Below are 23,251 nucleotides of genomic sequence, written 5' to 3' on the forward strand. Positions count from 1 at the left end.
CATATTGGTGCATAGTGGCTATAATGTAGAATCTGTAGAATCTTCCTGATTTGATACCACACTTTACAGGCCCAATGGAGAGACTTCAGTCTGATTTTTTTTTTAATTTGGGGTCTCTGAACTTATAGAGAAAGTGGTTGGATAAGTCTGGTGGGCAGTACGTCAAGGCACAGAACATAGGGGAGATATTGTTGGAATCCTTTAATAGCTGTCTAAAACTTTCCAATGAAAGGCTCTCAGATATTGTAGGAGATCTGGGCTCGCTATACCCCCATTTTACTTTTTTCCCTACATTTCTTCCATGCGATTCTGGGTCTTCTTTTCCCCCAGTTGAAGCTGTAGAAGGCTCCTTGTACTTTTTTAATCCATTCCTTCTTGACTTCCAGTGGAATTGTATTAAAAATAAATGTATATTTGGGTAAAATAGACATATTTAATACATTTGATTTACCCAAAAAAGATAAAGGTAAAGAGCCCCACTGCTGAAGTTGTTTCTTGACTTTTGAAGTGACTGAATCAAAGTTCACCTTTGGTAGACTTTACAAATGTTGAACCACCTCAATCCCTAAATATCTAATCTCCGTTTTAATAAGCTCGCTCTGGGAACTGTTATTCCACTGCATGATCTCTGTTTTTGAAGGGTTTATAGCGTATCCTGATAATATACCAAAGTCGTGTAGATTTTCCAAAATAACAGATATTACTCGGTCAAGGTGGTTTGTAAAAATCATTAAGTCATTGGCATAAAGCCCTATCTTTTTTTCCCAGTCATCACATGTAAATGGATAAATGTTATTACATGCTCTTAACTTGATGGCCAGTGGCTCAATGTATCGATTAAATAAAAGGGGGGGAAAGTGGACAGCCCCGTCTGGAACCTCTTCTCATTTGTACTTTTTCAGAAAGGGTTCAATTTACTAATATCCGGGCCATAGGATAGCCTTAATTGCTGACCCGAATACTTTCCCCATATTAAAACACTGGATTACTTAATTGAGAAAGGGCCAGTTGACCCTGTCGCAAGCTTTCGCAGCTTCACAGGTTATTATAGCCAGGGTCTTTCATATTCTATGGTAAGATCTACTGCGCCAATTAACTCCTGTCTCAAATTTTCTATATGCCTCCCCTTCATGAATCCCTTCTGGTCGTTATGAATGATTGAGCCCACCATTAGCTTCAACCTTTTATTCAAAATCTGTGCGCATATTTTGTAATCACTGTTGAGCCGTGATATCAGCCTGTATGATTCACACACTCTGGGGTTTTTGTTGGGTTTCAGAAGAAGGATTATGGTTGCCAAATCCCAGGAGGGGGGGATGTCTTGTTTTAAAATGTATGCCAAGTTAAAAAGATTAAGCAGTATCGGGCCAATTCTTCCCTCAGCAAAACATACAACTCATTGGGGCTAGCATCAGGGCCAGCAGCTTTTTCAAGTTCATATTTGAGCTATGGACTTCTACCAATGTTATAGGAGCCGAAAGTTCCTCTCTATATTCATTACTTAACAGCGCAAGATCTATGTCGCTAAAAAAAGCAGCTGTCCATTGTTTTGGACTAAATCTTCTGTATAGAGTTCCTGAAAAAACAAAAAACTTCCTGCTCAATGGCTCTGTCCTCAGTGATGGCATCACCCATAACTTGATTGTACAGATCCTTAATGCTATTCCTGGTTCGATCTGTTTTGGCCTTCCAAAAGGATCACGGTGCGCTCTCTGCACATCTTGTTCTGTAATGTCAGAATCCAAGTTCGAATTATACTCCTTTAGAAGGGTAAATACGTAAAATCTTGATATCTCCCCTTCCACTCCTTCATCAACATTTAAAATTCTGACATTATTTCTTCTAGCGTTATTTTCTAGAGACTCTAGCATGTCTCTAAGATCTCGTTCATTTTTTTCAAGTTTCAGAATCTCTTCTTGGTTAGTGGCCACTTTATTTGATATCTCGGTTTGAATCATTTCCATCGCCCCAACCCTTTCTACTAGACTGTTGATTTTTTCCTCCATGGTCTCACAATACCCCTGAATGTTCTGCTGATTGAGCTTGGATGTTACGAACCTCTCTCTCAACTCTGTTAGCATTACTGCCATTGTGTTTTCGAGCTTTGCCGTGTTCGACTCCTTACTAGCTGGTTAGAGAGTGACCATGGCTGTAAGATGCTCAGAGTAAAATAAAGGGTTATGGTTGTCAATGTTATCTTCTTCAATGCTTAGCAGAGGGTCATGTCTGTTTTTTAATAAAACCTATTTTGAAGGAGCTTCATTAGGACCAGGAGCAGGACCAAATGCCATCCTACCTTTTATATTTAAGTTCTCCGGCTGGGGCTCTACAAGTGCTGTACAGGTCTCTGCCGTGACTGTCGAAGCCTGTGCTTTTACTTTAAAGTATAAGCGGAGTGAAGGAGTCACTTTTATTTTCCCTGGGTTCTTCCTTAGTTGTTTCTTTATACTTGACTGGGGATTAGTAGCTTCTACCACCTTTTTACTCAATGGTACCACTTTCGGTTGATTTACGCACAAAGCTGCCTGTTTTAGTTGATCTGGCTGATTGAGAGAAAGTGAGGCAGTTATTTGACCCTTAGAATGTGTTTTTTGAACGAAGAGCACTCCAGTTCCTTTTTCCCACAAACTCCTCTAGTCCGTAAAGTATATCTGTTTATTTCTTCTTCTGGTCTTGTAAGACGGTTCAGTATCCCTTTTTTTCCTTTAACTATACAGGGGATTACTTTCAAATCAGAGTTCTCCTCCAGATCCCCACACTCTTCCTGCAGTTCTTCCCCCCTCCTTTCCACATTCATATGTGGAAACTTCCCGGCTTCACACTGCCATCGTGAGGTGATTTTCACGGTTTTAAAGGGGCTTGCAGAGCGAAAACAAAACTCCCCGCTGACTCCCCGCGGGACGCAGATTCTTGCTGCGGCGCAACGGCTCCAGCTGAGCCACGCCGCATCCTCCGCCCAAACTCCACCCAGTGCTTTGCAGCTACACGAACCACCAGCACCGCCAGCCGTTGAAAACGGCAACAAAGGAAACGTAAAAATTAACAAAAACACAAAGAAATGATAAAGTTTTCAGGGGCTCAAATGGATCAGAAACGATTACAGGGAAAAATCCCGCTTTAACGGGCACGCAGAACGCAACTCGTACTGCATCTGCCCATCGGGATTTGAGAGCTCGCGACCGAGACTACCTCACGGCCGCCTTGTTCCCCTATTCCTGCAAACGGTGAGGAAGTGCCAAAAGTGCGGAGAACTCAACGTAGATGAAACGCATATGTTTCGGTGGTGTCCCTCCATCAAAACGTTTTGCCAGAAAGTGGGTAAAATCTTGTCAGATATGGCGGGCCAAGAAGTAAAAGGGAGTCTGGATTGGTAATATTTGGGGTGATACCAGAAGAAGAATCTATTAGTAACATACCTAAACCTCTTAAGGCCCTTACCTTGACTTTAATCCTACTAGCTCATACAGAAATGTGTATTAAGCAGTGGCGGACCGTCCATTGGGGGCGTTGGGGCGTTGCCCCCCCGCCCGCACCTGCAGCTCCCTCGGCGTACTGCTCTAGTCTGAACTGAAGTAAACTCTCAGTTTACTTCAGTTCAAAGCGCCGACGGACAATGCCTGTCAGTCAGCATGATGCAGGACCGCCCACCCCATTCAGAGTCTGAAGGGGGTGGGCGGTCCTGTGTCATGTTGACTGACAGGCATAAGGCATTGTGTGAGGCAGGCAGCAACACACAGGTGCGCATGAGTGGGCATGGAGGCACGTTTTTTAACCTTGCCCACGCATGCGCACTTGTGCCTGCGCATGCCCATTAGAAGAGCGAAACCTCGCTCTGCTAATGGGCATGCGGGCAGAAAGCAACCATGCCCTGTGTCACTCCTGGTGCTGCTCCAGCACCAGGATTGGCTGAGGACGGAGGGCGGGGTACCGGTTTCCGCTCCAGTGTGAAGGCGCCAAGATCCCACTCCCAGAAGAAGATGCGGCGCTGACCGGCGGTAAGGTAAGTGCGCAACTTTGATAATTGGAAGGTGCTAGGGATTTCCGTGTGGGGCAGAGTGCAGGATATCGGCATGGTAACGCTCCCACGCTTTAATTACACACTTGGGATGCCCCCCGCCGACCCGTGTCTAATAATTCTCTGCTTGCCTTGAGTAGATTTGTTAAAAAAAATGTGTCCTAGTGACAAGGTGGCGTTGAACAATCAGAATAAACTTCTCCTCATGGCTGCGCACTAGACCGAACTGTGTCATGCAGCGAAAATCACTTTTTGTCCTTTTGCTTTCATCTCATTAGCTTCCAAAATTCGGCGGGCATATGGATCAGCTAAATGCCAGCATTAAGCAATAAATGACCCTTGATGATGCTGGTGGTGGAAAATATTGCCTGGGCAACAGAGCGCGCGCCACTCTCTTTCCTGAGATACCAGTGCAGACAGTTATTATGGAGAAAGTTGCTAGAGGGAAATGACCGTCTTTTGGAAATTAATGATGAACGGCTCTAGTACAAGAATGGAGTGTGCTTATTAGCAGCGAAGGTTCATTACTGCAATTAATTACATTGAGACAGACTTCCAAAACTGCGCACTGCTCTAACAAAATAAGTGACAAGGAGAGGTTCTCTTCTCCCGCATACGGAGCTGTCATCAATGCAGGTTTTGCATTCTGCCTCCTGGTCTCCTCACGTTCGATTCTGTTTGTCCCTTCACTCACAAGGTGTCATCTGTTGTTTTAGGCATTACTGTTGGTAGGTGATGAGAGAGTAGTAGCTTTTGTCTGTACTGGTCGTGTCATTTTCAGTTTCATCGCAAGACGGGTATTGCATGTTCTTCCATATTGTTGCTGCTGAAGCCAGGGCTGCGCACAGTTTTATGCTAGTTCCATAGGTTTTGCACTAGTGTTAAATATATTACAGTCCAGGGTGTTTAATACTGCTGTTTTGGCCACTCCCTGTGTTTTTCAGTGAGTAGGCCTTCAGCTGACGTCTAATAGCATGTATACACAAACACAGATATAGTGTGTGCATAAGACGCCGGTTCTGGGATTATTCCTCCGTGCTCCCTATGCGTGTTTTTGCTTGCATAGCATGAGCAAATGTTTTTTTATATTGCACAAAACAGTTACAAGTGTATCAGTATGTTCACAAGTAAATATAGGCAAATGATAACATCAGCATACGCAAATATTGTCCTCTATAGCTCATAAAATTTGGCAATTTCTCAAATGATGATTAATTCAATTGTATTGCTTTATTATTCTTCCTGCTTTCTTAAATTTGCTTGAAAATGCACCATTTGTCCACTCTTTTTCCAAATTTTTTTCGAGGGGAGAACCCCTCGAACCCCCTGTAGGTTCTTTGGGCATCCTTGCTACACTGGTTCGCCGCAGTCGGGTACCACAATAAGTTTACGCCCCACCACTTTCAAATGTCACCAGCCGCCTGGATCCTACCTATCGAACCCTTAGAATTTGAATGGATAAATTCGATCAACAGAATAGCCAAAGTGGACAGAGCAACTCGCTCTAATAAGAGAACGAAGTGCTGGAGTATATGGGATAACTGGGTGGAGAATGTTTGGCTTTTGTAGTAACTAAATCTCTTCTCCTTTTCACACCTTCATCTATTCCCCATGGGAACCATCATAATTTTAAATCAACGTCTCAAACCTTACTGGAGAAGCATTGGTACCCTGTTATATAAAATATATAATATATAAAGTATATCTTAATTTAACTTCCTAATTGAAACAATGACTACTATTAAACCTATGATTAAGTATCAGTAAATACAGGATGTTCTAAAAAATCTAGGAGATTCATCAAGAAGGATTGAGGAACCTAGAAAGAGAATTTAAGTAAGAACCTGTAATTTAGAAGAAAAGAGTAAGCTGACCTCGAAGAGAAGGATCCTGTGATGGTTACCATCCCCTCCAAGTGAAGTGAGCGGGTATCACTCTGTCTGGATGGTAAGAGACAGTCATAAATCTCTTCTTTCTCTAGTTTTAAACTGATCAAACATATGAGGACTAACAAAAAAAAAAGTGATGGCAGTGGTCCGTTTTTACAACTATTCACAAAGGGGAATAGGTCCTTAGGGGGCCCCTTCACATTTGTGAATGGGTTACCACCTACTTAAAGTAGGGGGTAATATAAGAATCTTTTGAAACTGCATTTCAATCGTAAAACAGCCTCACAAATCATTGTGAGTCGCTATTAGGAAGTAACTCCCTTAACACGCACCTTCCTAATACCGAAGTGCTAACCTATTATGAGTAATAGGTTACCGAATTGCAAAATAGTGTTTTGTACAATCAAAAAGGCTTTTTTGAGCTCATTAACTTTGCGACCTCTAAAAAGCTATGTACATCTACACAAATTATTTTGTCTTAACCGCTTGAAGATTCCCAGATAGAGGCAATTCAATGTGATTGCCTGCTGTTTCTTTAACACCTAGCGCCTGACCATGGTCGAGAAGGCTGTTTGTCTGATTGACACATCATGTTCATCAAAATTAATATAACTGAATGACTGAAAAAAACAGGTTGATAGAACAAAAAATAATTATGCATTTTAATGGAGAAATAAGAGTTGGAAAACGTGAAAGATATTTTTTAAAGTTACGAATTACCTTGCACAGCTTCTTTGATGACCTCAATAAATTGACTCCACAGAAAGTCAGGGTCTATTTCAACCCAGCCATGGTGAGGATGCACTACTTCTAGCTGTTGAAATAATAACAGAGAATATGATTGGACAACACAGAAACTAATAAAAGTATTTTATTTGTATTTTTTTTTTAGAAAAGACCAAACTAAATATTTATGGATCGTTTTTGTTAAGCACAATTCAACTGAGGAGGTGTCAGAGCACTTTACAACAGAAAATCAAGTGGGGTTCAGTTAACCCCTTACAAAGATACCAAGAGCAGAAAGTCAAGGAAAAAGACAACGACAAACAGTTCAAAGTCAGTATCAATCATGTGTGTTGAGGGAAGAAATCGCAGGATAAAACAAGCATTGGAAATCCAATAGGTCTCGCCTTAGTTTAAGTTCAAGCAATTTGTTTTGCGAATGGTATTGTTTTTTTTAGCTTTGAAATTTTTTTTTAACTCCCCAAAAGGTCCCTTGCTTTCTCTTCCTATCGTTAGCAACACCTTCAGCTAAGTGTTCCATCCGCCCGCCCGCACCTCTATTACACTCTTATAAAGCCAAATTGTGCCAGAGCAGTTATGGTCTGTGTGCTCGGTTAACATAAGCATTTACAATGCAATAGGTCTCGTCTTCGAAAAAGTTAGCTATTGGCATTGTAAATGACAAACTTTTTATTTATAGATTGGTTGTGAAAACAGATAAATAAATGGCATTGTAATTTACAATGCTAATAGCTTAATCTCTCGCAAATGCAAGACCTATTGCATTTGCACACACATGCACAGAGAGCCACACACAGAGCCACATACACACACGCACAGAGCCACAGACACACACATGAAAGAAATTGAGGCTTCTGTCATTTGTACACTGTCTTCGCAAAAACATCATGCACATGAGTATGTGGGTTGTGTGATGTGTGCTTCTAAAAGTGAAGGGTATTGAAGCCTGTGCAGACGGAAAGATCTTGCTTGCACACGTAGAGAACATAGAGATCATAGAGCAATTCTTGGGCCCTGTGAATGCAGTTTATAAATCACACAGTCCTTAATCTCCTGCACATGCCATCTTTGTGAAGACATAGGCCTCCTCAAGGCTGAGTTCCATACTCAAATAGATTTCAGGCACCAGAGCGCGAGGTCAAAGTGATCTGGTAAGTGAACTCCTCACATTTGTATCTGCAAGAGCCAAGGTGGCCTCTCTTGTCTGTGCCTTCATTGAAGTATGTTTGATCTGTGCCCCGTTACAGAAGTCACACGCACAGGCTCTTTGGGCATGTGTGATCTGTACTTAGTACTAGCAAAATGTCACGTGTATGGAGTTGATGTGTAAAGTGTACTCACAACGATCTCACTTGCAGGAGGCGATGGCCATGGCTGTGTGATAACAAAGATCTATGCAGGAGCTGACTGATCACATAGATCTCACTAGCAGGAGCTGATTGCCATGGCTGTGTGATAACAAAGATCTAGGCAGGAGCTGACTGATCACATAGATCTCACTTGCAGGAGGCGATGGCCATGGCTGTGTGATAACAAAGATCTATGCAGGAGCTGACTGATCACATAGATCCCACTTGCAGGAGCTGATGGCCATGGCTGTGTGATAACAAAGCTCTATGCAGGAGCTGGCTGATCATATAGATCTCACTAGCAGGAGCTGATGGCCATGGCTGTGTGATAACAAAGATCTATGCAGGCGCTGACTGATCACGTAGATCCCACTTGCAGGAGCTGATGGCCATGGCTGTGTGATAACAAAGATCTATGCAGGAGCTGGCTGATCATATAGATCTCACTAGCAGGAGCTGATGGCCATGGCTGTGTGATAACAAAGATCTATGGAGGCGCTGACTGATCACATAGATCTCACTAGCAAGCGCTGATGGCCATGGCTGTGTGATAACAAAGATCTATGCAGGAGCTGGCTGATCATATAGATCTCACTAGCAGGAGCTGATGGCCATGGCTGTGTGATAACAAAGATCTATGCAGGCGCTGACTGATCACATAGATCTCACTAGCAGGAGCTGGGGGGCTGTGTGATGTATGCTGTAAGTTTAAAAATATATAGTATGCAGCAGAGGGGTGCGGCTGACAATGAAAGGACTGATGTGTATCAGAGAGAGCTTATTTAAGATTGTCGGATTGGGTACCTCTTTGATTTAAGAGTTGGAGAAACCCTGTCCGGTGGGGGGTGATCTACCCCCTTTGGAGGTGAGGTACTTGTCTGTACAATATATTAACACAGCAGGGGACAGCAGAGCCACGCCCGAATCTGTCCAGAAACCCCCGATATATATTCCATAACAAGGTTGCTTGTATGCAGCATTATAAGCAAAAGACTAAGTTGGGCCAGCAGGGGTGTGCGGCTAGGGAGGCCGGCGATTCTAATGTGACAACGATAGCATGAATATAAGATGTTTTCTAGAGCGCTGTACCCGACTGTACCGAGAGGCGCCTTACAGCACGGAGCACGAATCGTAGCAATGCTCCTGGGAGCAGGCCCTGCTACAACGCCGTTTGTTTCTTGCGGGGGGAGGGGATGCGGCGCTGAACCAACAGGGGAGATGTGATCCGAATGTCCCATTTGGGATGGGTCGTTGTTATGCCACATTATTTCTCCCGGGGACTCCTCAGAACCGTGGAGTAGAGATGTGAAAAGCAGTGAGTGAGGGATGCTGGATGGGCGGATTTCGCAGGACGGGCAGAATAAGGGGCTGCCGTGCACAAGGATATTCAGCAATGACATAGAACAGCGAGGCGTGGCTATCAGAAAGGCAGAGTTGGAAAAGGCATGCACCATAGAAAGGACACAAAATAACAAGTAGTCCCCAAAAAACACAAAAACACTTACGAGAGTAAGGGAACAGTAATTAGCTGGTGCTCCCCGGGTAAAATTGGAAATGATGTATCGGACCAGGAACAAATAAGGACCAAGGAAACAAAATGGCAATTGCAAGAAGCAGGCCATATTGCCAGATTACACTATGGTAGAGTGTTTAAAGAAGGCCTTGCTACAGCGGACGCTCAACCTAAAAATGGTCTTGCAGAAGAGACCAAAAAAATTAGATCGGACTCCTGCAGCAGCACACTTTCCTTGACGAAGAGTCAGACAGTCGACGCGGCACGTAATGAGCTGACGTCACAGGTACGGACAGCACTGACAGACTGGGCTGGCTTCTAACAGGCGTGCGCGCAGGCCGCAGTGTAAATAGAGAGTTAAATGGAGGTAGCCAGCTGCAACCCCGTAGAGATGGACGGAGAGCAGGCCTCGACTTCCCGGGATTCTCAATTGTTGGCGCAGGAGGAGGAGGCGGAGGCGGAGGGAGAGGTGAGTACGACGCCCTGACGGGGAGAAGGTCCCAGGAGTACGTATGATGCAGTACAGAGGACCCCTGGGAGGGGACCATAGGTCCTGAGGGTATTTATTGGCTTCTGTGCTTGGCGGTGTGTGTGTGGGTGTGTGTGTGTGTGTGTGTGTGTGCGTGTGTGTGTGTGCGTGTGTGTGTGGGGCGGGTGCGGCGGTGTGTGTGTATGTGTGTCTGTGTGTGTGCGTGCGTGTGTGTGCGTCTGTCTGGGTGTGTATACACGTGTGTGTGTGCCGGCTGGTCTCAGTAACGCTGTGTGTGTGTGTGTGTGTGTGTGTGTGTGTGTGTGTGTGTGTGTGTGTGTGTGTGTGTGTGCGCGCGCGTGCCTGTACCTCCGCGTCCACAGACCCGAATCGCCGCGCGTGCCCCGGTCTGTCTCCCTTGAGAGGCATCTCGAAGACAATAGGTCTCGAGAGCGAGACCTAAAAAGAAACATCAGGTTAAGTGCCCAAGGGCGTGATAAAGGAGAAGAAAGGAAGGAGGCAAAGGGTTTAGAAGGTAGGATAATAGGATAACAATAGGGCAAAGGAATTAAGACATTATGAAAAAGGAGACTTCAAGCACGAAGGTTCTAAGAGATTAGGTAGCAAAGTAAGACAAAACTACTGTAAGATTCAAAGTCAGGAAGAGATGAAAGGGTGGTAGAGTGGGTCTGTGGAGTTCAAGGGGAACGAATGTGGATAAAGAAGGCTCCGGTAGAGAACTAATAAGCAGGAGTCCAGCGAATGAATAACTTTGAGTGATAGGCTTCAAGTAGGAAAGAGGTAAAGGAGTATATGAGGAGTAACTTCAGAAGTAGAGGTCAGAGCTGAGGGGAGAAAGTTAAAGGCACCGTAGTAGGAAGAGAATAAGCAGGAAGTCAACAAAAAAATGAAGAAACAAGATTTAAACAATTGTATATAACTAATTTGCTAAAGTAAAACTAGCATATATTAACAGCACCATTTAAAATATTATAGATACAACAAACATTTTTACTTTGTGTGCTAATACACCTTTTTTATAGAGCTATTGTCACTTGATTGCTGCTTCGCAGCACTACTGGAATACAAGATGGACTCTATGATAAGTGTCAGACTAGGCCAATATCATGAAAATGGATACTATGTTTAGAAACCAAAAGAACAGGTAAGAAGGAGCCAGCAATTGAATGAATACAAGCATTGGCATAGAAAAAATGTCCAGGCTATTGGATCTACCAATGCTTTTTGTTTATAGCATCAACATTGCTGATGCTGTACAGCATGAACAAATGGGGCAAGAAAAAAAAAAAAGAAGCGATGGGTCGGCCATGTGTCATTTTGCCAGCGTGAGGCACAAGCAGCTTTTTTTTTTATTTATCAATCAGTGATAACGGATGTATGACATTACATCGCATGCTTTTACCACGCATGCCTTTACAACGCGGTTTTTACAACGAAAACCTTTACAACGCATAGTGCTTTGGGGTGCTGGAAAGTGAATAGTTTAATTTACTATTGCAACTCCAGTCCCCGTGGACACTAGGGAAGGTGTTGGATAGTAAATTAAACTTATTCCCTATCCTAGAGCGCCCCCCAGCACAATACGTTGTAAATGTTTGCGTTGTAAAAGTTGCGTGGTAAAGGCACTGCGTGGTAATAGTTGCGTTCTAAAGGATGTTTCCCGTGATAACATATGTAAACGTGCAGAAAATGCACAATTTTGCCACATGGCACTCCCAATAATAAATAAACAAAAAAATAAGCACATGTGTGAAATAGATTAAAATATAGCACAGGCCGGAGAGAAGCTCATGAGGGAGACTGATATAAAACACATGCGCTCTTATGGAGTGCTTATGCAAAAATATAATAGTATTTCCCTAAACGTGAGCAGTGGAAGTGACACAAGTAGAGAGGCTATGCTCCACATGAAAGAAACACAAGATGTGTAGTGTCTTGTGAGTTAGAAATGATAGTATCCCTTTGGTTCTTGAGGGACTCCGTAGACCTGTGGCGTAAGTGTTAGAGCGGAATGCATCGAAGGCTGTTTTAGAATGTTGAGTTCGCAGTTACATGCAGATGAATAAAGACGTGTAAACCTAAACTCCTAGTGTGGCGTAGTCATTGCTGGGTACCTGGGCTGAGGAGGACGGTACCACTGGCAAGGAGTTAGGGGATAAGTAACCCAAAGATCGACAGTCCTCTCCTAGAGAGTTTGACGTGGTCCAAGAAAACTGCTTGTGCATGCGACATATGTTGCAGTCGAAGTACAGAATCAACACTTAACGCATGTGAAGTCAAAACGCAACTCCAGCTGCTGTAAACAAGTTGAAAACAAAGAAAGCATTGTATAGAAGTCTTCATATTCAGCCCTGCCAAGTACCAGGTATCAGTCGTTAGACTAACGCATTTCAGTGTGGTGGCCGGCATCACCGCACTGAAATGCAATTTCACACATTATATCCCTTCCTCAGTAGTCAAGTTGGGAGCACTGCTATAATATGGCAAAATACGAGCTGTAGTGGTAGCGCACAGTACGCAATGCTCCCGGCAGACTTCGGGCTTTCTGGCTCAGCTGGTACAACTCAGCTGCATAGAGAGTGGTTTTGTAATGTAACATTTTACTAAGGACACCATGTGGCGATATCACTGGCGTCAGGAGGAAAGGTTGGAGTCAGTGCGCCCAATGGCTACCTAGAGTTGGTAGAAAAAAGAGAGAGTTTTCCCTACTTAACCCAGAAAGGACCGGGAAGTGTTGTAATCAAATAAAGAAGAAATTCCTTTCTGTGTAGTGAAGCTTAAAGCATTAATATAACTTGTAAACAGTGACACCTTTTAAATCAATTATATCCCCAACTCATCGTACATTGCATGTAAATCAAATCAAAGCATTAAATGTATCCAGATACTTTTTTTATTAAAAAGGTTTCATCAATGAACTTAATATAAACACCTTATCACACATAAAAATAGAATTCTCCAGTTCTTCTAAAGCAACAATATACATATATTCATAAGTCACAGTACATAATTTTTGATACATAAATAAACAATCATCAGTTAAAAACAGTTTTGTCAAACTGGATACATTTAATGCTTTGATTTGATTTAAATGCAATGTACGATGAGTTGGGGATATAATTGATTTAAATAGGTGTCACTGTTTACAAGTTATATTAATGCTTTAAGCTGCACTACACAGAAAGGAATTTCTTCTTTTTTTGGTTACCTAGAGTTGGTTGCACTTAATAGGCGGGTGCGGCTCCTGCACACAGTCATGGCACTGCACAGCTTGCAGCTCGCATGCCAACGGTTGGCGTGGTGCCAGCTTGTTTCTCACCTCGACGTAAGTGTGCGGAGAGTCAGGTCAATGAGACACAGTATGTAGAAGTGCTAACTTTGCAGCTATCAGGCTTCATTCGGAGTTGCCTGCACCCCTGTACTGTGGGTCACGCAGTCTGTTTCTGCTCAGTTTTCAGCTTCATTACTAGCGCACTGACTAGCTCAAGTTGTGTTGGGTGGTACGGGGGTGACTATTAGCCACTGACTAGACTGTGGCTGTGCAACTACCCATGTTATAGCGCTATACAAAGGTACTAACACCAATCCATGTACTTTAACGCAGTGTTAAGAGCCTGTCTACTCAAGTTTCAGAACAGCCGCTGGCATGGACTGATTTCTGTGATTTACAACATGAATCCTCACCATGAAATAGTAAGTTTGTTCCCTTTGTTGTTTCATGGTTTGGGAAAACTTAAGACTATAAAAGTAAAATTGCATAATAATCAGGGTGTCTGTTTTGTTGCTCAGAGACATAGACAAATTGATTTTCATTTGTAAGAACATGTTGAAAAAAAGAACTTGAAGCGTTACTTCATACCAGTATTGAGCATTGAAATGATCCAACGCCATGGATTTCTCCAATAGTGGTAGTTCCTAAAAAGGATAGTGAAGGCGCTGTATGCATATGCGTTGACATGCATCAGGCAAACAAGGCAATTGAACGAGAACGACATCCAGGTCGACATAAATGGTGCAAAGGTCTTCTCTCACCTTGATTTAAATAAAGGTTATCCACAGTTAGAACCTGAAGAAAGTTGCAGGTACATTACAACCTTTTCTACACATGCTGGTCTGTTTCCATACAAAAGACTACATTTTGGTGCGTCATCCACAGCCTGTCATGAATGCGCTCAATTACAGTGATGACATATTGGTTTTCAGAGCTACAAAAAAAGAACATGATAAAGCTCTTACACAAGTATGTTGTTTACTTGCTGAAGCAGGTTTAAGTTTGAATGCAAACAAGCCCCCGGGTCTCGACATATTAGCAGGAGGTTTGTGCAATTATCTCCGAAATCACCTCATCACCACTCCAACCTGACCCCGTGATCGGCCTCTTAGGCTTCGTTAAATTCTGCCTGGATGCCTCTTGCCGTTTGACTGCCAGGCTGTTGGTCCTCGCATGGCCTAGGGTCTCGATGTGTTGGGGTCACAGGCCTGTGCCAAAGGTGGCCCTCTGGCTCGAAGATGCGTCCCGCTGTCAAACCCTCCTGTCTGAGTTCTGGGACCTCTTGCCAGCCGGTTCTCGTCCACGGGACATATGGGGCCCACTTGTTACCTACCTTTCAAGCCATGACCCCATCATTCTGTGACTTCTACCGCGCTCCCAGCCGGCTCCCCGACCACGGCGGCCGCCGGTGTTAATCCATGAGCTGCTCCCATCTTGTTCACGGCCCTTCCACTCTCCCTGCCTTTCCCCTTTGTGTCCGATGCCTCCCCTGGTTGTCTGCTTTCGCCCATCACTGGGATTTTTGACAACTCTCCATGGGATTGTCTCTAATGTGATACAAATGTGCAACTATCTCTGCTGCAATGTATTGACGTGTTTAATCATCTGCTATTTTGGAATTATGTAATTGTGCTGTGCAATTCTTTCCAAATAAAGGTTTTGAAAATAAAAAAATAAAAAAAGTTTGAATGCAAACAAGTGTGAGTGCCATCCGACAAAGCAAAAAATATTTGGCCATATCTTTTGTGAGGGGGGTATGACACCAGTTCTTGCTAAAGGACAAGGGCTGTCAAATGCTGATTCCCCGCAGGAGGTTTGTATGGTGTGTTCATTTCTAGGCATGGCAAATTACTATTCAAGATACCTACAAGGCTTTTCCACTGTAAGTGATCTGTTGAGAGACTTGACGAAAAAGAACATTTTGTTTCATTGGTCACATGAATGCAAGAAAAATTTAAAAAAATTTAAACAAGCTGTTGAGAATGCTACAGAAATAGCATACTTCAATACTAAGCTTCATACAGAGGTTGTTGTTGTTGGGACTAGCCGTGTCGGGTTAGGCGTTATCCGTGCACAACACAGCAAACACTTGAATGCTCAAAGGCATATTATGGCATATGCAAATAGAAGCTTGTCTGAAGCAGAAGGTGCTTACTCAAAACCTGAAAAAGAAAGCTTAGCTCCGGTATGGGCTTGTGAACATTTCCATGTCTTCCTATATGGCAAGCGTTTTATGCTAGTAAGGGATCATCAAGTTTTACTGACTATATTTGTCAATCCAAACTCCAAAATGCCTCTTCACATTGAACGATTGGGGCTACGGTTACAAAAGTATAATTACATCTTTGTGCATCGTCCAGGGAAAGTTCTGAACCCCGTTACTGCTTTTCCAAAATACCTATACAAGGTTACGGTACTCCCTCCAAGACGGCTAGGGCCTATATTAATTTTATTGTAAAATCAAACACTCCAGCTGTTATTTCATTAGCCCAGATTATCACTGCCACAAGCCATGAAAGTGGCATGCTAAAGCTGAATGATATAATTGCACATCGGTCATGGAAACAAACCCCTCAACTGTTCACCAGTGTTGGTTAATATCAACAATACAAAATTGTCAAGGAGGAAATGTCTAAAGATCAAGAAGGATTTATCCTACGAGGGTTGAGAATTCTGATTATGGAGAGTCTGAGACAAAAATAATTCAAGTGGCCCATGAAGGACCTAGTGGAATTGTTGCAACAAACAAGCTTTCCAAGACCATGTCTGGTTTCCTTATCTTGATGACGGGGTTTAAAAGGAATTAAAGGCCTGTCATCTATGCAACTCCCTTTCTACAAATACTACTCACCACAACTTGAGCATATCAGAACTCCCAAAGCATTCATGGGTGAGAATATTCATTGAATTTTTCAGTCCACACGACAATGAGCATCACCTGCTGGCGATTATGGATGAGTATTCACAATTCCCATTAATTGAAGATCTTTCATCTACTATAAAAAAACTAGTCATTGAAAGACTAGATGGCATCTTTGCGACATGGGGTGTTCCAGCCATAGTTAAGTCTGACAATGACTCGCCTTTCAATAGTCAAGAGCTGAAAGATTTATTGGAGCATTTGAAAATAACGCATTGAAAGAGCACACCTCTGTGGGTGCAGGCCAACAGACTTGTTGAACGGTTTAGGAGTACCCTAAAGAAAGTAGTTCAGTTTGCTAATCTTGAGAATCTCAATTTGAAAACTATGTTGAATTCTACCTTTAGAGCTTTTCGTTCAACATCCCACTAGACCACAGGTGAAAGTCTTGTGACCTTGATGTTCAGGAGAGCAATAAAACACCAAGTTGTCTCAATTGATCAATCGGAGGAAGAGAAAGCAACTCATGAGAAAGACTTGGTGAACAAACAAAAGATGAAAACATATGCTGACCAAAGATGACTAGCGAAGAATTATCTTCAGGAAAGAAGATCAAGTGCTTACATGTCATATGCTGAGAAGAAAATCTGATGCTTCGTTCGATTGCGTACCTTTTTAAGTGGTATCTACCAAGGACATGGTGGTGGCACAGCGCTCTGGAAAGTCTATCACCAAAGTCTCTTCTCACTTTAGGCCTTTAACTAATCATTCTCCAGATCTAACTGTTGTAGGAGAAACTGGGTCTGAACCATCAGTGACTACTGTTACCTCTACACCGCTGACACAGATCCTGGACATTGGTGATGACAGTTCCCAGTTTCCAAGAACAAGATCAGGTTGAACAATTAAAGTGCTAAAAATATTGATTGAAGAGATGTAATTGTATAAGTGTATCTATCTATATATTGTGTAAAAGAATACTTTTTTTATTTTAGAGTGGGGGAGATGTAGTGTTTTGAGAGTTAGAAATGAATTAACCCTTTTGGCTCCTGAGGTACTCCCAGGAACTGGGCCGTAAGGGTTATAGCAGAAAGCATTGAAGGGTGTTTTAGACAAATAAAGATGTGTAAATCTAAGCTCTGTGTGTTGTGTGGTTATTAGCGGGTACCCAGGCTGGGGAGGACACTACATGATGGAAAAGGCAAGCCATTGAATAAGAAGAAAAATGAGAGTGGACAATAAAGCCAACCAATGGTTAGAAATAGGGGAACTTTGAGCTCACTGTAAGCTCTTGGCAAGTAAACAGTCAGTCTACCACAATCATACAGCTTCATGGTCTGGTAGGCTCGACCTAATAAAAAGTCCTAGTATCAGGAATTCACGATTCCTTAAAACAAATAGTCAAATTAGACTTGAGCTCATCAATTAAATATGGTAACATTTACTGAAGACTAGAGTCTTAAGAATTTTCTTAACTTATTTAAAGTCATTAAACTCCAAAGCTCCACTGTTTAGTCAGTCCACAGCAATGACACTTGGTAACTATGTGAATAGTCACTGCATTGGTCCCGTTAGGCAGGAATCTTCACTAGTGATTGCTTGGTAGATCATAGGGCACTCCGATGGAGGGACTGCTACAATTTGTCTTGATGGTAACAGAGTCCAGTGTGCCAGAAGGCTTTCAGAAATATGCTAAGAATGCAATGCTGTCTGAAACCGACAGCTAAAGGAGACCTTCAGAAGAGGACGAGGGTTTCGAACTGCTGAATAGTACATGATGTTGGCAACATGTTTAGGCGTTACCTGCAATTTGTGAATTGTTTCTCAGGAAACAACAATAACAGGAAGTGACAGTAATCAAGTCTGCAGTTCAAAAAAGGGGGGATTGAATCTATTAATGACCAAAGAGGCTGGAATCAGTTAAAACAAGGCAATGGACATGTGCCTCTTGGACCATCAATATTCTATTCATTTGGTACCTCAGGTAATCTATTCTCACCTGCAGGTAAGTTTCAATTAATGAGCTTCATTTAAGACAATTTAGATTAGTGCACAACAGTTAGAGCCATCATATGTATGTATGATGGCTCTAACTGTTGTGAAACCAAAACATGAAAATAATTTTATTTTAAAAAAAGTATTTTTTGCTTTTTCTTTTTGTTAGTTTTCTTTTTCGTAACAAAAAACCTGTATGCAAACATACTGAAAAAAATGTCCGTACAATTTTCATAAGACTCTATATACAAAGACATAACAACATGACATACAATACATAAATTACATGAAACTTCATCTGGTTACTTTTGAAAGTCCTACTGTAGTTATAAAGTATCGGGTTTTGTTGGTTTAACTATACTCAATAGTGTAAGTATTCCTGGGTCCAAAGTGATGAGGTCAGGGAGAAACTGTCAAAGTCGGTGTCTTGGCTGTCTAAATCCAGCCTAGACTAGAAGTCTTTCAAAATCTATGTAGTTCCAAACAGGGATTACTTGACCTCAGTGAGGGGGGTGCTGACACGTTTCGACCTTCGTGTGGGGACCGTAAGGATTTTCAGAAGGTCTTCCTCAGGGCTGGGCAGGACATTCAAGAATGCCATCATGTATCTCAAACTGGTATATTAATGCAGAGAGCTTGGCACTTTGTGGGCTTTTCGCTTCTTCTTGGTTGTTGGGAATAAACCCTCTTTGATTCAGTCTTTGTGGGCTTTGAATCTTCGTCCGAGGTGTCTCAGTGCTTCTGGCAACCGACGGCGTTTCTGTTGTGCACTAATCAAAATTGTGTTAAATGAAGCTCATTAATTGAAACTTACCTGCTTGTGAGAATAGATCCCCTGAGGTACCAAATGAATAGAATATGGATGGTCCAAGAGGCACATGTTCATTGCCCAGTAATGAATTCTGGATATTGTGATGATCCTGATTCGAATAGCCGACTTCGGAATATCTCTGAAAACTACCCATCAAAAACAGGTCTTTTTGATTAACCCATTTCCCTCTTCTTCTGTTGAGCGCATGAGGCAATAGTGGTTTGCCGACCCAGATCTTTTATGTAGTGTGAAGCCAAGTAGTCGTGCGTCTAGGTTCACTCTGTGTTTGCAGTAAAGTGTCATATTAATATAGAAGGTGTATTATAAGTGTATCCTGATAAAGTCCCTGTACAAGTTATGTTGTTTGGAGTTGTGTTCCACAATCAATGAACCAGCACTCAAAGAACGACAAGGTTGACGCCTGTTTATTGCATCAGGCAGCACCAGACACGGGACGCGTTTCGGCTGTTTGACAGCCTTTGCCACTCAGTGCACAACCAAACTCGGTTTCATGTTATTTGTAAGTCCTTCTCAAGATAGGACGTGACTAGTAGCCAAGAATGTGTGTGCCTGGCCAGGCTAAAGTAAGGGGTCGGTCTGTCACGAGGTTACTCTCAAAGTATTACTGTGAGGGTTCAGGGGTCATGTATCTAAAAATGTTTTGTCACGAGCTAGGGTATGTCTGTATAGCAACCTTTTGGTCTGGGCGGACTGCATGCTTCTACGTACCTTTCTCACATAGCTTGCACTGCTGGTGCAAGTGCATCTTTTCAGTGGATTACCTGAAAAGTCCATAACGTGACACTTGCAGGAACAACAATCTAAAAATGACATTTTGCATCTGCATATAAATCCAAATGCTATTGTGGAATTGTACCGGTGCCAGGGCAATTTATGTAATCTGGAAATGTAAGTGCAACCTTGGACCTGCTCCCTGGCTAAATCCCTGTGTCGCGAGATTCTTGGCGAGTTACTTTCTAAAAACGCGACCTGTAATGCACTGCCTTTTAATGGTGTATTGTGTGTCATTTTCGAGTCACTTTGCTCGTTTTTAGCGCTATTTTAAAATTGTAATTTTTTCACTCTGTATTGCAGACAGCATTCTTTCAGCCTACCTGCACTAATTTTCGCATCATTTACACGGCTCTATCGGCCGTTTTGGGGCTTTATGAAGGGCTAGGAAGTTCCTTTCACGGCGGCCATCTTTGTGAGGGCAAGAGCGGTGGGAGCGCTCTAGTGTCCCTCATAAAAGGAAACAGCTGTCTCCCGCGCTAGCGGTCGCGTTTGCGGGAGCACCGTCCCTAGCGCCGGAGTCTGGCCTGAGTCAGCCCGTCTGCGCTAAGGCCGCGCCAGGCGCCAGACCCCCTGCTATTCCGGGGTTGTAACCTGCATGGTAAGATGTGCTACTCCAAGCAAGAGTTACTGAATCTTCAGCATCATACCTGCACTTGTACCAGGCGGAACCCAGCTCATATCCTGCACCCACTGCCACACCCTTCTAAGTTATGTACCTCACTACATTAAAACCAAGACCTCCTCAATCCACACAGACGACCCTCAGGATGGGACACCTCAATGTCAGATCGATGCAGAAGCATCATCTAGACATACATGATCTCCTAGCTGACTACTCCCTTGATGCCTTGTTTATGACCGAGACGTGGCTCCATGACGACATGGACTCGGTCATCAACCTGGCCACTCCTATGGGGTTTACAACATGTACCGTAAACAGAAATTCAAGAGGGGGCGGACTTGCACTCATAGCTAAATCGCACCTCGCCTGCCAATTAATCAAAGCTGATATTAGGGGCAGCGAAAGTGCTAGATTTTCCATTAAAGCCAACCCTCAATTTTGCGCAACTGGCCTCTTGATTTACAGACCCCCTGGCGCTGACACTCCATTCATCAACTCGCTCCTACAGTACCTGGGCACTAACATCACTAAAACTTCCAATTATACGATCATAGGTGACCTTAACCTACACCTTGACCGGGACACGGAGCCCAAAATCTCCTCCTTTCTTGCGGATCTTGCTGCCCTCCAGCTTAATCAACTTGTGAGTGGCCCCACCCATAGAGCGGGACACCTCCTTGATCCCATCTTTTCCAACATCGAGAATGGAACTGCCGGTACACCTATTCCTATGGCGTGGACAGACCACCATTTGGTGATCATGACAGTCCCTTGCAAACCCGCCCCTGCATCTGCACCCACCCCTCAAGTTCAGAAGCGTCCGTGGAGAAAACTCCGCTTGGAGGAGCTTCATAATCTCCTAAGGACTAATCCCCCTCCCCTGAGGGATGACATTGACCTAGGATATGACCAGTTCTGCCACTGGATAACCCAAGCATTGGACTCCCTGATTCCAGCTAAATGGGTCAAGGCTCGTGCCCATGCGGCTAGCCCCTGGTACAATTCAGAATTAGCCACCCTGAAAAAAGAATGTAAAAAGGCGGAAAGAGGATGGAGGAAAAATTATGACACCAACCTCAAGCATAACTATGTTCAATTACAAAAAACCTATCATCGTCATGTCTGTAGAACAAGGGCGACGTATTATGCCACTGAAATCAACAGTGGCACCAACGCCGCTAAAACTGTTTTTAAAATTCTAAAAGACCTCACTGCAAAAAAAACCACCATCACTGCCGTCACCTCTCCAGACTTATGTAATAACATGGCCAATTTCTTTACCAACAAAATAAAGAAAATTTACGAGACCTTCCCTTATTCCCCCCAGATTTCCGTTACTTTAGACCCCAGTAGGCCCTGTTTTTCCTACCTCCCCTCACTAGAACGTGAGAGCTTCCATAAAATCTGTAAAAAAATAAAATCTGGCTCCCCGGCTGACCCCCTAAAACCCGAGACCTTTTGTGCAGCCAATGAGCTTGTCACAGAACAGATACGGAACATCATTAACATGTCTCTCTCTACGGCTAAAATTCCCTCTAAATGGAAGCAGGCATGGGTATCCCCCATCTTGAAAAAGCCCACCCTGGACCCCACCCTTCCTGAAAATTTTCGGCCCATCTCACTTCTCCCCTGGCCAGCTAAAATCATAGAGGCACACGTCAACACCACCCTCACCAACTTCCTCATAACCAATAACATTCTGGATGACTCCCAACACGGGTTTAGAGCTGGTCACAGCACCGAGACAGCCTTGCTTAGTGTTACAGAGGACCTCCGTACCATTCTTGACACCGGCGGAACGGCAGCACTGATCCTGTTGGATCTCAGTGCTGCCTTCGACACGGTGTCACACGAGGCCCTCTTGATGAGATTGGAGGAAGCTGGAATCACAGGTACGGCCCTGGGATGGTTTAAAGACTTTCTTGCCAACAGATCCTTCAAAGTCTCCACCCCCCCTTACATCTCTAAAGAGCACAACATTGGACAGGGGGTGCCTCAAGGGTCATCACTGAGCCCCACCCTGTTCAATGTTTACGTCCGACCTCTAGCAGAAGTGGTTAAACAGAGTGGTCTGACGTTAGTATCTTACGCAGATGATACCCAGTTGGTGGTAGCTCTCAATGGTAACAACGGTCTGGAGGCTCATCACTTCAAGCAGACCCTTACTGACATCACCAACTGGATGACGGCCAATTTCCTCCAGCTCAATGCGGGGAAAAGGGAGATACTGCTCTTGGGGAAAAACACCGCATCCTGGGGCGATAATTGGTGGCCTGATACTTTAGGCCAACCTCCTGAGCCCAAGGAATGTGTAAAAAACTTGGGAGTCTGGGTCGACTCAGCATTGAAATTCACTCACCACACCAAAAAAGTCGCAGCCACCTGCTTCGGCATCCTGCGCAATCTAAGACCTATTCTGAAGTTCTTCAACTGTCACACCCACCAGGTAATTGTCCAAGCTACCATCCTCTCTAGGCTGGATTATGCCAGCTCCCTCCTACTGGGCGCTAACCTGGCGGAAACTACCAGACTTCAGAGAGTGCAGAATGCTGCCGCCAGAGCGTTAGTAGGTCTCCCCCGCCACTCCTCAGTGGCTGGCGCTCTGAAAAAACTACACTGGCTCCTGGTGGGAAAAAGGATTCAGTTTAAGGCACTTTGCCTTGCCTTCAAAATCCTTAAAACCGCCTCCCCCCCGATGTTGCGCCCCCTCCTGACGGAATATATTCCTGGGAGGTCACTTCGTTCAGAAGGACAACATCTGGTGGTCATTCCCCGTACCAATCTAGCCAGAATGGGCGGTCGATCCTTTAGCCTGCTCGCTGCCAAGCTCTGGAACAGCCTCCCGGAAACTATCCGTGGCATGCAGGACCTTCTGGCTTTCAGGAAAGCCATCAAAA

At 43.7% G+C, this 23,251-nt stretch overlaps 1 protein-coding gene across 3 annotated transcripts in view; it reads right to left on the reverse strand.

Moving 5' to 3' along the window:
* GK5 (glycerol kinase 5) overlaps window positions 1-23,251 on the reverse strand; it is a 239,707-nt gene that overhangs the window by 160,156 nt on the left and 56,300 nt on the right. For all 3 annotated transcript variants that reach the window (XM_086943711.1, XM_086943710.1, XM_086943709.1), the window contains exon 2: window positions 6,625-6,718. In XM_086943711.1, coding sequence (XP_086799837.1) covers window positions 6,625-6,718 — 94 coding nt within the window. The remainder of the gene's footprint in view (window positions 1-6,624; window positions 6,719-23,251) is intronic.

This window comes from Lissotriton vulgaris, chromosome 11, assembly GCF_964263255.1.
Source record: "Lissotriton vulgaris chromosome 11, aLisVul1.2, whole genome shotgun sequence".
Lineage (NCBI taxonomy): Eukaryota > Metazoa > Chordata > Amphibia > Caudata > Salamandridae > Lissotriton > Lissotriton vulgaris.